The 16,208-nt window shown below is 29.6% G+C and overlaps 2 protein-coding genes across 4 annotated transcripts in view; one reads left to right on the top strand and one right to left on the bottom strand.

Annotated features, from left to right (window-relative positions):
* Positions 1-3,438: 3,438 nt before the first annotated feature.
* LOC107882559 lies at positions 3,439-3,750 on the top strand. Its single transcript, XM_016801084.1, has one exon. It carries the CDS (start codon positions 3,439-3,441, stop codon positions 3,748-3,750), a length of 312 nt encoding a protein of 103 aa, XP_016656573.1.
* Positions 3,751-7,862: 4,112 nt separating this feature from the next.
* LOC100169254 (CCR4-NOT transcription complex subunit 1) overlaps positions 7,863-16,208 on the bottom strand; it is a 24,500-nt gene continuing 16,154 nt past the window's right edge. For 2 of the 3 annotated variants that reach the window (XM_003241674.4, XM_008180669.3), the window contains exons 23-42: positions 14,400-14,559; positions 12,543-12,811; positions 12,333-12,473; positions 12,108-12,263; positions 11,900-12,040; positions 11,557-11,772; positions 11,296-11,493; positions 11,070-11,221; positions 10,732-11,007; positions 10,527-10,641; positions 10,326-10,454; positions 10,017-10,253; positions 9,794-9,940; positions 9,553-9,687; positions 9,176-9,421; positions 8,951-9,106; positions 8,639-8,891; positions 8,435-8,567; positions 8,212-8,346; positions 7,863-7,989 (exon numbers count right to left, since the gene is read on the bottom strand). In XM_003241674.4, coding sequence (XP_003241722.1) covers positions 7,905-7,989; positions 8,212-8,346; positions 8,435-8,567; positions 8,639-8,891; positions 8,951-9,106; positions 9,176-9,421; positions 9,553-9,687; positions 9,794-9,940; positions 10,017-10,253; positions 10,326-10,454; positions 10,527-10,641; positions 10,732-11,007; positions 11,070-11,221; positions 11,296-11,493; positions 11,557-11,772; positions 11,900-12,040; positions 12,108-12,263; positions 12,333-12,473; positions 12,543-12,811; positions 14,400-14,559 — 3,480 coding nt within the window. In that variant the 3' untranslated portion in view covers positions 7,863-7,904. The remainder of the gene's footprint in view (positions 7,990-8,211; positions 8,347-8,434; positions 8,568-8,638; positions 8,892-8,950; positions 9,107-9,175; positions 9,422-9,552; positions 9,688-9,793; positions 9,941-10,016; positions 10,254-10,325; positions 10,455-10,526; positions 10,642-10,731; positions 11,008-11,069; positions 11,222-11,295; positions 11,494-11,556; positions 11,773-11,899; positions 12,041-12,107; positions 12,264-12,332; positions 12,474-12,542; positions 12,812-14,399; positions 14,560-16,208) is intronic. The other variant, XM_008180671.3, reaches the window with a different exon arrangement.

Raw genomic sequence — 16,208 nt, forward strand, 5'->3', positions numbered from 1 at the left:
AATGGTGTTGAATAAACTTGAAGAAACTCACGATAAATTAAAACATTTAAATGCGATCAAACCAATGAAAATAAAAATGAATTGGTTCGTCATACCTGGAATTATTGTGCATTTAATATCAAGTAGTATAATTTTGATCAGATTGTTTATACTACATTGTCTATACAAGAAAACACAAAATGTATTATCTTTGGTAATAATCTTCATCTAAAATTATTTGTTAATTAATTCTATTGTTGTTATAAATGCATTGTTTGTTGTTCCTTTCCGTCGTCCATGTATTTCTGTTAATCATATAAATATTAAAATTATAGTTTTTAATCAACTTATAAAGGGATATAGTAAACATTTAACTCATGAAATAGGTAAGCATTCGATTGTATAATTGAAATCTCTTTTAGGTAAATCAGTTGGTTTCAAATATATGTGAATGTGTTGCATTTTATGAATACATACTACTAATATTGTATATACAGTGGATGGTGTCCGTCATAAATGGACAAATCCCGAAAAGATATTCAACCTTAAGTACCTACAGAGATATGTATTTGGAAGTTATAGAATGCTTGAACGATATCAATAGATCAATATACGGTGTGCCCGCCATATTGGGTTTCATTTCGGCAAATGTTGGTGATACGATTTTTATATTATACACTCGTATTATTTTTACTCCAATAGCTCATGAACTCGGAGATATTTTTGTACTCAATATCATCACACTATCAACTAAACTATTTAATGTTATACTATTATACGCAATTGCAGGTCATGCTACGAAAACAGAGGTTTGTATGATACATTTTACACGTTTTCAAGCTATTTTTAGATTCTGAGCGGAGCAAAGAAGCTAGTGGTTTCACAATAGTGTTTATTTTTATTTTTATTTTTTATCCTGTATACAAAATATCTACCAGAATGATTGCTTCGATTTCAACATGTAGTATCTCAACTTTAGAAAATTGGATCAAGATGGTACCTTAGTGAGGTAATTTTTCGATTTTCTCAATAGTTATGTAATGCCACGGGAAAAACCTTACACCACCGACAAATTAGGAAAAACCGCTAAAAATGGCATTTTAATTTCTAACGCTCTGTTTATCACCATAGAAACGAATAAAAAATTATCTAATGTAATACTATGAAATGAAGAACGACTGACTTAATACTCGTATTACAATATTAATTCTGCTTAAAGGCTAAAATAAATAATAAAAATTTAAAAAAAAACCAGACTGTTAAACCGTCTCCGCTCAGAATCGTATTTCTTATACAATGATATTATACCGTTGAATTGAAGTTTAATACAATCCATCATACTTGTAACATACTGTTCATCCACTTACCCGCTTTTTTAAATAATGAATGTCTACTCGTATTCTGGTATTTAACACTTGTGTTTTAATATACATTATACATTAATGATAAAATACCGGATTCTAAGGTTTGGAAATATATACACCTGTCATTCCTCATTTTCAGTTTTTAATCTTGTAGTATAATTTTTCAACTATAGTTAATTATTATATACTATACCTCTTCGTCTCTATTATATATTGGACTCATATTCATTATTATTATTATTAGGTACCTATTAAATAAGATAAAGCTATTTTGGTAATCTAACTTTACCTAGCTAAAACATACTAGATTAATTATAAAGATTGATCATCAACATTAAAAAAAAATTAAATAGGTAGTATGTACTTAATATAGAATTTTAAGATTTTACGAAGTATTAACCTTGTGTGAGTATTTATTTTATTTGAAACTAATTTTTTTTATTTTAGATAAATCGGATGAGTCTTGTCTTACACCAACGGTCCATGATAGAAAGAAACCCTAGAATAAAACGTCAGGTATAAAATATGTATTTATTCAAATATTTCGAATATTAGGTTAGCTGCATAATATGCATAATATACTATATTATATTTTATATTTTTATAGAATATAATATATTTTCTTATAATTATTTAGATCAAGTTTTTTACACTAGGAAGATTGCACGAACACTATAATTATGAGCTGTGTGGAATATGCGAGATTAATCTAAGAAAATTATTTTTTTTACTAAACAAAGCAGTTGCTTATTTAATTATACAAATTTTGTTCAAATTGAATAGAAACTAAGGAAACACAATTAATTAATCAGTTGATAATTATTTTATTAATAGATTGTTCTGATGATTACAGTCATTATTTAAAATTTAAATTTACCTTTAAATAACATTATATTATGTATTAAAATTTAAAAGTGAATACAATAAATAATAATTTATAAATATTGATATTATTACAATATAAAAACATAATGAAATTGCTTGTATTTTTTTTAAACTTTTCCTTTATCAAGTTTATTGTAATCTTTATGTAGGTTTACAATTGTTGTATTGTGATATATACTTATATATGTATATATTGTTTTGTTAGAAATTTTATTAGTTCAATAAATTACTAATTTAGATATCTGGTACACTTTTTTAACATTAGTATAGTGACGTTTAACAAACAAAAATATCATTATAATGTGAGCCATTTGATATTATTGCATTGCCATTTACTTAATAGTTAACATGAAAAACATAGATTCTCGTTTAAAAGTTATAAATTTAACATTGCCACAGGATACTCATATTTATTGTATATTATAATATAGTATCAAAGTAATTCAAGTAAATCAATTAATACAAAAAACCTAGCCTAACCGTACTAAAATCCGATGAGTAAGAAAAATCAAAATTAGCCTATCTTCTTCCCAGTGGTCTAATCTACCCACAAACATTCATATATATATGAATGTTAATGTAATATATGTTAATATATATATATATATATATATTGACAAAAAATAGTAATGCAAATCAACAAACATGCCCGATTAACCAATATATAATACACTATTATTTTTTTCATAATAATATTATTATTTTTTATATATATAACCAATAGTAACCATTTATAAACAAATATTTCTATGGTAAATAATAATATTTTTATTTTATTTTTTTCTGGACAACCCTTATCACTTAGGGGTATGAAAAATAGATGTTAGCCGATTCTCATACCTACTGAATATGCATAAAAAATTTTATAAAAATCGGTCAAGCCGTTTTGGAGGAGTATCGAGACTAACACTGTGGCACGAGAATTTTATGTATAAGATTTATTTTTCATTGATTTAATTCGGCGTAGGGAATGTAGCGCACCCATCGCCCGATACACTTTGCAGTGTATCGCAATAGCCCCACGCTGCCTTTAATTAGGTGGCGTGGACTAGTCCTCCAGGTTGGGGGTTTAGCGCAGGGCTAACAACCCTGCCAAAAATATTTTGTTCAGGAACCAAACAACAACAAGCCTCGGACATATAGATTCAATGGAAAAACGAATGGACTCAGGAAACAGGATTTACTCTTTGGAACGTGGAATGTGCGGACAATGTTCCAACCTGGAACAGCTATAAGTGTAGTCAAGGAAATTGAGAAATATAAAATCAAGATAGTAGCATTACAAGAAACCAGATGGAGTGATGAAGGAACCATAGACATAAATGATACCGCTGCTATCCTATATGACAAGTGCAATGAAAGACGACAATTTGGGGTTGGTTTCGCAGTACACAAAAGCCTAGTACATACGATAAAAGAGTTCAAAGTTATCAACTGTAGAATTGCTATTCTTATAGTTAAGGCCAAGTTTTTTGATATAATATTTATAAATGTACATGCCCCAACGGAGGAGAAGTCATAAGAGGAAAAAGAAGTTTTTTACGCAGAGATAGAAGATATCTTGTCGAGAATAAACAATAGCAAAATACGAATTATATTGGGTGATATGAATGCGAAGATAGGAAAAGAACAGTTCCTTAAACCTACTATAGGGAAGTATAGGTTACATGAAACAACAAACGATAATGGTATGAAACTAATAGACCTTGCAACTGGCAAAGGATTCAGGATAATGAGCACAATGTTTCCCTATAAGAATATACATAAAAGTACGCGGAGGTCACCAGATGGACAACATGTCAATCAAATTGACCATATCCTAATGAATGAGAGATTCGAAAATGCTGTCAACGACGTACGAGTTTATAGATGAGCGGATTGTAACTCGGACCACTACTTGGTAGTTGGGAAGCTCAATATCAATCTGAAGGCGAGACGACAGACTGATTACTCCAACTGTGTCAAATATGAAATAACAAAGCTCGAGGATGAAGAGATATGTAAAGTTTTTCAAACCGAAGTGGGGAGACTAAAACAACTAACAGACATTAATGAGAATCATACTATTGAATCCGTTTGGGAGATTATAAAAAACATCATTACGAAGACATCAGAGGAAATCATCGGACAGCAAGAGAAAACTAAAAGGAAACCATGGTTTAATACAGTGTGCGATGAAGCCATAATAAGAAGAAAAGAGGCGAGATTAAAATGGCTAACGGATACAACAAATCAACTCAACGGAATAAGATACACTACAAGAAGAAAGAAAGCCCATAATATCTGCAGAGGAGAAAAAAGGAAATATATAAATACAATTATAGAAATAGCAGAATCAGATGACAGAGCACACAGAAGTAGACAATTATACCAGAAAGTGAATGGGATGAGAAAAGGATATAAAGGACATGAAACATTTATAAGAAATAAGGATGAAGAGCTGATAATAACAAAGATGGAAATAGCAGAAAGATGGGCAGAATATTTTGAACAGTCGCTTAATGGAGAAGACCCTGAAGAAATCTTTGATTGTATACAAGAACAGCCCAATAATCATGAATATGAAACACCTACGGTACAAAAAATAAGACACAAATTAAGAGATTGAAAAACCATAAATCACCTTACGAAGATGGTATACAAGGCGAAATCCTAAAATGTGTTGATGAAACAATGATTGGGATGATTCATAAACTAATTGAGAAAATATGGAATGCTGAAGAGATCCCTAAAGATTGGAATATGACATTAATTTGCCCTATACACAAAAAGGATGATAAAAAAGAATGTAACAATTATAGAGGTATTGCCTTAGTGAATATAACTTATAAAATTCTATCGTATTGCATTCTAGATAGAATCAAGCCTTTGGCGGAAAATATTTTAGGTGACTACCAAGGTGGTTTTAGAAAAATAAATCCACAATATACCAAATATTTATCATAAGACAACTAGCTCAAAAAACCTGGGAATTCGATCAAGAATTACATACACTTTTTGTAGATTTCAAAAAGGCGTATGATAGTATCAACAGAGAAAGTATATACAACATTTTAGAACATTTCCGCATCCCACAAAAACCTATAGGATTAATTAAAGCTACTTTAAATAGGACCATGGTAAAGGTGAAAGTTGGTAACGTACTATCGAGAGAAGTTCAGGTGAATACAGGCCTACGGCAAGGTGATGCACTATCCCCAATTAATTTTTAATTTAGTTCTGGAAAAAGTAATTAGAATGACGAATATCTCACCAGATGAAGGGGTGAAACTCGATGGAACATCAATAAGTACGCAGATGACATAGTGCTTTTAGGAAATAATATAAATACAGTGAAAATTCTGTGAGAAAAACTTATAACAGCAGCAAAAAGAGTAGGATTACAAATTAACGAGGAGAAAACAGAATATATGGAAATAAGTAGACAACGGTACGGAAGACAAGTAGAAGATTTTCTAAAGGTAGGGCCTTATAGTTTCAAAAATGTATTACAATTTAAATATTTGGGTACAATGATCACCCAATCAAACAATATGGAGTATGAGATACTTAAAAGGATCCAAATGGGCAACAAGTGTTATTACACAATGGGTAACTTACTTAAGTCAAGAATACTTTCAAAAACACTTAAAGTTCAGCTATAAGTCACACTAATAAGATCTATAATACTATATGGAGCGCAATGCTGGACTGTAAGGAAAAGTGACGAGTCAAAACTGAGGGTTTTTGAAAGAAAAATATTAAGAAGAATATATGGTTCATGTCGTGATCCGCAAACAGATGAATAGCGTAAAAGACACAATGAGGAGTTATATGACTTGTATAACAGACCGGATATAGTTAAGGAGATAAAAAGAAGAAGATTGGAATGGGCAGGTCATATGAGGAGGAAACCTGATGCTATGACAAAGACGGTCTTACCAGAGAATCCAAGAGGGAAAAGACCACTAAGAAAACCCCGAATGCGATGGGAGGATTGTGTCAAAAAAAGATGTAGCAGTTTTCTTCCCGGAGAAAGATTGGCATATGCTAGCGCAAAATCGTGAAGGATGGAGGCTTTTATGTTTGAATGTGTGGTCTAAAAGGCCATAAACAAAAAAAAAAAAATTGATTTAAAGGGGGATGCTGCGTGAACTGTGAAGTGGTCACCCACAGTGGCGTCGGAGAAAAGTAAATATGTTTCATGTTTTTTTTCAGTATATAAATGTATACATTTAATCATTAAATTTATGAATTTATATATTGGCACGAATTAAGATATACAGGATACGAAACGGAAAGGTCTTATCAATGTTTTTCTGAAACCCGCACCTTCTCATATTGCGGCCAGACTACTAGCGCTTTGTAGGATTGTTGTGTTGATTGTCAACGTGTGAACTATTAGTTCCTTGTTCTCCCGGTTAACACAATAATCCTATATAGCGCTAGTAGTCTGGCCGCAATGTGAGAAGGTGCTGGTTTCACTTATCACAAGTTCGTTTCGTATCCTGTATATCTTAATTCGTGTATATTGGTAAACTTTTGCTATGTTAAACTAGCTGGTAAACTTTTAAATAAAAAAAAATATATAAATAAACATACTACATATATTAACGTTAAAAGAATAAAATATTAAGAAAGGTTTTCTGTTATCAATTACAAATAAATATATTATAATAGTTGTTAGGTTTTTTAGGTTTTGCCCCCCCTCATGAAATATAGTTCCTGCGCCACTGGTCACCCACATCGAGAAATCATATTTTCCGGAGAATGAGTGGTGTTGCCAACTTGTATAAATCAATTAAAAAATATAAACACCGAAACCCAATTTGCAATTATTTGCAATTAATTTGCAAAATATTGACACCGGTTTGGAGTCGATCGAACGAGTTGGTGGGGCTGACAAAATTTGGCAAAAATTAGCCAAAATTACAATTTTGATTGCAAATTCCACAAAATCAATTTGCAACTGTTTGAAATTAATTTGCAAAATATTGATACCGGTTTGGAGTCAATCAGACTTGTCAGTGGAGCTAAAATCACTATCGTCCTTTTCGCCCTTATAGGTCTATAATGATTGTAGTACTATCTTAGTAATGGTTGAATACTACATCCGATTTAAACGTTAATTACAAATCGAAAATTCTGATTTAATGATTTAACCTGTAGGTCAGATTATCACTAATGAACGTGCAATGGTACTATATTAAATTGTGGTTGATATCATACATAGTTTATATCATGCCACAGGTTAATATTACTGGCCATCAGAACTCATTGAAAAATTAAAATTTGGGCATGGGATCAATAGAACACAAAATTATACCAAAACTAAGCCATATTATTTAAATTTAATTTAATTCTATTTCATAATTATAATAATAAGTAATGCTAATATTGTACATTATAATTAAAAATTCACTACCTTTTAATATATTTGGTTTCTAATTTTTACATTTAATAAATATGTATACTTCATATTATATTACATGCATAAACAATATAAAAAGAAAAATAATTATACATTAATAGATATATAATATATTTGTTTAGTTTTTTGCTACTTTGATCTTATTCTAATACAATATATTCTTAATTTCTTAAAAATTTGTTTCATCTTTTCCCTTACAAAATTATAAAACATAAAAATATATGTCTTCATTATTCAACAAAATGTATTCAATAAAAGTTGAATGTTTATAAATCCGGTAAATCTCCGCTATCTGTCGAAGTGTTGGGTTGTTTATGAACCATGCACGAACGGGCAACAGATTCAAAAAGCCTATGAATTAATTTTTAAACAAACTATTAAATTAAGTTTAACAATAATTTTGATATAAATAATTGAACTTCAAACAGTATAATATAACAGCAGAGGCTGATAATAATAAGTTATAAAACATAAAAATATTTTTTTCTAAAATTGTTAGGCATTATAAAAATATATATGAAATTTGGTAATACTATTATGTAATAATCATAATTATAACAAAGGACTGCTTACTTCTCAATTTCTGGTGCACAATGTACAAATTCATGGTTCCAAAACTTGTAGGCAGGATTTTTTATCAGCTCGATAAATGTGATCAATAGACCCCAAGGATGAGGTCTGTTAACGATCAATCTCTCCAAAAGAACTCTGACATAAAATTAAGCACAGTGGAACAACTCCATTAACCCATTTAGCCAAAAAAAATTCTTAAATAATATTTAAAATAGGTACTAACCTTGTTATTTGTTCTTGAATAGCTTCACTATTAGCCTCGGCGAATAAATACAAAAGAGTACAGCTAAAGTAATGTGTATGACTATTGGGGAAACGTAATTGGTTTGCAATGGCATTTAAAAACAAATAGCGACCTAAAATAATATCAAAATCACTTTGTAGAAAATGTCATAAATAGAAATAAAACTAAAACTATAAGATGTACCTTCTGTGTCAAGGTCCACGGATAAATTTTGAAAAATATCCATGTGCGCAGAATGAGCAATAGTAGAGGTATTCGGCACTAAGCCCTTGCTGCGAATGTGCTGTATGGCTTGAGTACCAACATACAGAACAATGGCATTTAAAAGTGAAAGGTTATATCGCATTCCTGGTTCACAACAACTCTGTTGCATGGTAGTACGGATCTCTGACAAGAATGTAACCGGAGCTCGAGTTTTCAAATACAAATCTAAATCCTAAACAAAAAAAACATTAAAAACAATACTTTACAATTAAACATTTACTATTAAATTACTTTTTTAAAGCTGGCTGGTTGGATATAACACTGGAAATCCGGGCTAATTTTTGGAGCCAAAGATATTTCTTGAAGCACATCAACTTTTAAGTTTGGAGTAAATGGATCTGGTAAACGCATATTACGTGGGAATGCAGATAGTATCAAATTCCTCATCTAAAATCAAATTAATTAATAGTTAATACCAATATTATATTTATTATTGATTAATTAACAAGAACAAACCTGAATACAATTTGGAGGTATCACATCACAAAAACCATAGTGAAACTCGCACAAGAATTCGGGAAAATCGTGAAGCAAAATGAGGAGCACTCTCAATGTTCCCTTATATAACAAATGAACAGGCTTGGCAAGTTCAGCATTTCTTAAAAATGGAGCCAGGTATTTGAACAGATCAATGAGTAATTGAGCATAGAAATTCCAACCCTGAACATCAGTGACCGGAGTTTGATCGTAAGCACGCTGTCGCTAAATTTATGTAATTAATTTCATATAGAAAAACGAATAATGAAAGGCTTTTAAAATGCAATGCATAATTTACTAGTTGCATAACTCTATTTTAGCCTTTCATTAAATAGTAATACTTTATTAAAGCTTACCTTTTGTTGCGGAGTTAATCCCAAAAGACGACCGATGAATATCCTATGAGATATGAGTTCCAGCCAAGCATATGCAAAGCCTGGGACTTTTCTTGGTCGTAGCAGGTGAAAAGTATGACAAAAAGCAGCGAGTATCTAATATTAAGTATAAGATTAAAATCAAATATATATATATATGGTTTTATCATATGATATATTATATTCATGATTATGCATAGCTAAATTTTAATTAAAATCTTACGGGACAATTGATTGATTCGAGTACTGGATCAGGTGCATTCAAATCAAGGAAAAGAGTGATTAAAATTCTATGGTATGGTAGTTGATGAAAGTCAGTGGCTTGGACATCATGATCTTGAAGCAAGACACCAACAACAATTCCAAGAACCTAAAAAATGTTTAACAATTGGATAACAATTGGTTATAAGAAATACAATACTTTAAAAGCCAAAAAAGTTAGTTACTTTATTCAAAAGATTTGTTTTGGTAGTTATAGCAGTTGCATCACCAGAATGTTTAACTAGTAATACAATGAGTTTAACATAGGCATCAATTGTATGGAAAAGTTTTGCACGTACAGTGGAAGGAGACTGTGTTTGATCAGGTATCTGTCTATAACATAGTTCAACCATCATTTGTGTACTGAGTCGGAAAAATCTAGTTATAATATCATCAGATTTTAAAATTCCTTGGACATTCATCTATATTTGCATAAAAAATTTAACAAAATGGTTAATCAAATGTAATAGTTTAGCAAGTATATTACAACTAACTTGATGAATGTATACACTAAAAGTTTTTCCTGGATCCCTATTGGGTGCAGCACTATAAATGGTTAACCATTCTTTAAGCAAATACTCAGTTTTTTCCAACAGTCCAGGAGGATCATCAAAGTCTCTACCCTAAAAATTTAGCAATATTAATAAGTTTTACTCTTAACAATTTATTAATATTTAGTAGTTGATAAACCGTACCTGTAGCATTCCATGTTGAATATGTGCTGAAGAACTACTACTGCCACTAGCTATTCTTTCTGAAACATTATTTTCTGCTTGTGGTGGTCTAATTACTTCCATAAGTGATGCCAACCTAACAGACAAATAAACAAGTTAAAAAATAATATAGATTATATATTTCAAACAACAGAATACTATTATATTGACAATATAGATAATTTACCCATCAGGAACAGGACGACCGCTAAGCACAATGCTATTCAATGCATCAATAGTTGCTTGGAGATGATGTTCAGTTATTGGTGAATTAGAACGATTATCTATCAAATAGTTTTGTAAAAATTGTTTAATGTATGCCATGGATACATAATTTGCACCATTATCCATAGACATAGCCAAGTGCATGTCGTACATGCTAATATTCACCATTCCGGCACGTATTAAAACATCAATTGCATCAATATTAAAACGTAACTCGTCTCTAGATTCTATGAGAGCTCTAAGAATAATCAAACATAAATATTACTTTGATGCAAAACAAATGGATTTTAAGTAACATACTTGGTTAGAGTTTTATTGGTCCATTGTAAATTGTAAGCGCGAGGATCTTGAAAAGCTCTAAATATACTGAGATGCATGTCACGGTATCTGATGCTCATATCCAAATCATGGTTGGCTGGTGAACTAAGCCCATCTAAATAACTTTCTACAGTCTAATAAAAAGTAAAACATATTTAATTGAGTAAATTTTCTTACAAGTGACATTTTAATTAAGTGGGTAATTTACTTTGTTAACAACATTTGCTGCAGTAACAATATCACGTGATCTTCTTAATGTGGTCATTGCTTCCATAACACCATGTAAATTTGATGGTTGAGTTGTATTGGAAAGAATTCGTTGATTGGCCATATATAACTGTAAAAGTGACTCAATTTCACTGATGAGTTTTTCGTATACTACTGTCATCTCATCAGGTGGAAAGCCCTAAAAAATAATCACAAACAACAGTTAAGCACAATAAAGTAAAATTTAATTAAAAATAATTACAGATTTAGGAATGAATAATGAAACTGCTTCCCGATCTAATGGCTGAAAACCAGGTATGTTTCTAGCAAATTCTTCATAAACTCCAATCATCTGAGGTGGTGGTAAGCCAACTTTATTACGTAGAGTTTCTGGCAAATATTCTGCTTGGCCACCTAGTACTAAAGGATCACAATAACGACGACCTTCCATTCTTGACATACTGCGCCTTTCATATTCCTAAATATTAAAATTATTACTAATAAATTTTATATGAATTTACATCAACGTGAATTTAGTTTAGGCGAAACTCTATTTACCAAAACCATTAATAATTAAGTTTAAATAAATAGTAAAAATTACTTACAATTTTTAAGTATTTGTCAATTTCTATCACGGCTTTCTCAGTAGCGGTTTTTTGCACAAACGCACATGCTAATTCTAAATTATCATTTGCACACATGGTACAAGCTTGATCAATCATTTCCTTTTGAGACTGTGATGGAGACTAATTGGGAAATTAAAATATTATGAAACCTTCTCAATTATGGCACAATGTTAATGTAAATACATACAATCAAAACACTCATAAAATGTTGCTTCAAGTTGGTTGTCAATGTTTGAATGACTTGTTCTCGACACGTAATCATTGCTAAACCAGAAGTTAAATTTCTTACCATACAATGCGCTGCTTTTCGCAAATGAGTGTCATCTGGGTCCATACCAAAATCCTAAATTTTCAAAGTTGTGAATAAAATTAATTACTCATATTAAATATTTAAAATAAATAATAGACTAACTTTTTTAACAATATGTTCCGTGGTAATAACTGCGATTTTTACCGACCTCTCAACAACAGGATTTATCCATTCTTGGATAGACCGTTCTATGGCATTACGTACATAAGTCTTTAGTGTTGGTTGACTATGAAACAGTGGAATCTAAAATAAAATATTTTTAAAAACAAAATTAGTATATAAATAATCAACATTATTCAGAAAATAATTTACTTGTGAATTAATAACAATCATAGACATTATCTGTGATGAATTAGTAGTGTTGAATGTGACATAGTTAAACTTAGGCTCAACCAAAGGTAGTGGTGGAGACATGCCTGGTGTACCACTTATGCCCATGCTGCCAGTAGATGTCAATGTTGTAACTCCTCCAGCAGCCACAACATGGCCAACAAGTTCATCATTGAATCGAGTATTAGAACTTACTGATGGAATGGTTGAATTATTATTCTGTTGTTGCTGGGCTTGGGAAGAAACTATTGCTAAAAAAAAAAAAACGATAATGCACATTGTTACACATTTTAAATTTAAATGATAAATATATTAAATACCTTTTGTAAACATTCACATGCAATTATAAAGACAATACCAAGTTTTTACAAAGTTAATATATTTATGCACTTAAAATAAGAAAAAACATACTCGAAGAAGTCCCCGAAATCTATAAATAATTTAAGTCAACAAGAGTACTGTTAAATACAATCAATAATATTAATATTATATTATACAATAAACATTACTTAAGATATAATATTGGTTAGTGGTTACTATTATTTTAAATAATATTGTAATGTTGGAATTCTTTTACTTAATTTAAACTAAAAAAACAATTAACTGCACACTAAGGTCCCAGTGTTACACAAGAACGACTTTTTTTATTGACTAGTTTAAATAGTGTGCTGTTAGTTTATATATTAGAGTGAATTGACCTATTATCAATATATTAGGTAAAAACATTATCCATGTTTCTGTGTTTAACACATTGACTGTCATGTGACCGCCGGCCGTCACACGATATGTATCATCGATAAGCCAAGTATATTTTTCAGTGTCGTTCCAAATTTGTATATACTATTTAGTATTTATATTTGAAAAAAAATTTGAAAAATAAGCTTATAATATCAAAAATATTATAATGATTTGATGTAACAACAGCATGAAGCTTTTTTTTTAGTGCTTTATTGTAGTGCCATGGAAACGTTAATAACATTAATAATATAAAACCATATTAATTTATTGTCACTGGTGATCATGTGGCATAGTTATTTATAAAAATAGTACAATGCACTTTCCACTTTACAATTTTAGAAAGATAAAATATTAACTAATTAAAAATAAACTTTTAACTGGCTTAACATTTATCAGTTATGTAGTAATGTATTTTATATATAAATTAGGTTCAGTACCAACATTGATACAGATTTTTTTGTACCCTAAAACGTTTATCTATATTAGTTATAATAATAATAACAATAATTAAATTTAACCTGTTATCTAATAAGGAATATTTTAGTGCTACCGCTCACTGTAGTCATACAAATAATGAAACAAGTACCAATATTTTAACAATTTAAAAATATAATTTGTTGCATCGTTATAAAATGTTAATAATAATTTCAACCACATTTCCCAATACATAATTAACCCTAATCAAAGTAATTTTTAAATAATTCATAAACCCATACACTATTAAAAGGTGAATCTAGATAACTTTTAAACTTACAATCTATGTATACTGTTTTATATTTTAAAATTTGAGATTAAAGAAAATTCATTTTTAATTTTAAAAACTTAGAATTAAATTTGAATTTACGACTTTATTGCTTTATACTTTAAAAAAGTAGTTTTCAGTCTATAAATTAGTTAAAAATTTAAATATACAAGCAGCTCAACATTCATTAGATAATGGGATATACTCGTAGTTAGAAAATAACTTTAACTTTTACAAAATATTCCATAATAGCGCGTAATTCATTTTGTTGCTATAAATGGTTTTTAAATTAAAATATCCAACTAGGTGAAACAGTTATTAAGCAATGCCAATATTTGTTCATTTAAAATATATATTACTTTGAATAATAGGTGTTTGACGTTGGGGCGTAGGAACAGAAACTTTTGGAGGCTCTGGAGCACTTTGTGGTCTAGGCTTAGATTTTTCAGTATTAGACAGCTGAGGTTCTAATTTTTTTGCTACTTCTGGATCTTTAAGAACATATCCAGCAGTCAAATCCTAAAATTTAAAATGTATAATTAGTTATATTAATGGAGAAATAAACAGATATTTTAAATACATACATATTAGTTTCTTACATTTTAAGTTGGCAAATAGTCAAAAATATATATAATAAAAACTGCTACAAAGAGATCTTTTAAAGATAATAATAATCTTATATTATTAATTTCAAAAATATTTGAATAGTACATATTTTTTAAAATATAAATAAATAAACAATTAATTATCACTTTAATTGACAATCTATTACTAAAAACCAGGAAACTTGTTTATATACTCTGTTCAAAATGAGATCAGTACCCAGTGGCCAAGTTGAGCCCCACGCCGGCTTTTTTCCGTGGCAGAGCCTGACATGCCGCCGCTGTCTTGATCGCTGCATTAGTTGAATATAGACTTCTGATGTGTTCAAATAATTTTAAATGTAATGCGAACGCACAACGCACATTCACCTAGCACGGAGTTGGAAGCTAAACCACCCGATGAAAACTGGTCGCCGCTAGGCACTGGTCTCATTTTGAACAGAGTATACTGAATGGTATGTTTTGAGTGTAATTAGTCTAATAGAATTATGGGATCCATTGCATTTCTTTTACAATATCGTAATTGATTTTTATTTCATTTATTTTTATTATTTACAATTACAACTGTCGAGTTTAAAATCAAAAAGTCAAAATATAAAAATTCAACGAAATCCACTAGAGATAGAGATATCCATCTGATGTGTATCGCGTCTAGTCTATACCTGTGCTTATCTCCCATAACTCATAAAATTACCTATAGGGTATAATCAATATTAATTATTATAACCAGGGTTGGTAATATAAACGTACAAAACGTTTTATACGTTACACGTATAATACCCCACGTACAAAATATATAAAACTAAATAATGACTAAGACATACTAAATTTTCTTGAATTTAGAATACAATTAAAAACAATACAAATTTATTTTTTTGTAATTTTAAGTTATAACAAAAACATATATATTTTTATTAATATAACAAATTATTTAATTATCACAAATGTCTTTTTTGTTATTATAAAATAATAATTCTTAATATTAATGTAGTTTATTAAGACAGAATAAATATGAACTAAATGGTACTTAGTAATTAATATTAAAAAATATAAAAATTATTATTTATTATTATAAATTTATAACTCTAAAAGAGCTGTTCAATCCAGCAAAAAAAAAAAAACTTATACAGTTTAAAACGTATAAAACTAAGTTGTTTTATACTGTACGTTTTATATGTTCCAACCCTTAATATTACCACAATTTACATCATAATTCCTTCTTTTCTGATTTTGACTTATACTTTTGAATTGACTAAATTTTAGATTCTGAGTGGAACAATGAACGTATTGCATTTACAATGATGTCTGTTTTTTTTTATATTTTTTATTTTTTTTATTTTTGTTTCTGTCATCACCTTTTAGGACAGTAAAAGTGCTTGGATTTTCTTCAACAGTATCTTTTCTGATAGGAAAGTGAATCTAGTTGGTACTTTGGGGGGTCAAAAGTAAAATTGTTTTCGAGAAAATTTATTTTGGTTTTTGGTGTAACTTTAAAACGAATGACTGTAGATACATGAAATTTTCACTGGTTGTTTAAATTTCCATTTTCTATACATGATAAATTTT

Source organism: Acyrthosiphon pisum, chromosome A1 (assembly GCF_005508785.2).
Source record: "Acyrthosiphon pisum isolate AL4f chromosome A1, pea_aphid_22Mar2018_4r6ur, whole genome shotgun sequence".
Lineage (NCBI taxonomy): Eukaryota > Metazoa > Arthropoda > Insecta > Hemiptera > Aphididae > Acyrthosiphon > Acyrthosiphon pisum.

What these genes read in the sequence shown, in the direction of transcription:
- LOC107882559 (XM_016801084.1), top strand. Translation starts at nt 3,439, where the DNA reads ATGTTCCAACCTGGAACAGCTATAAGTGTAGTCAAGGAAATTGAGAAA.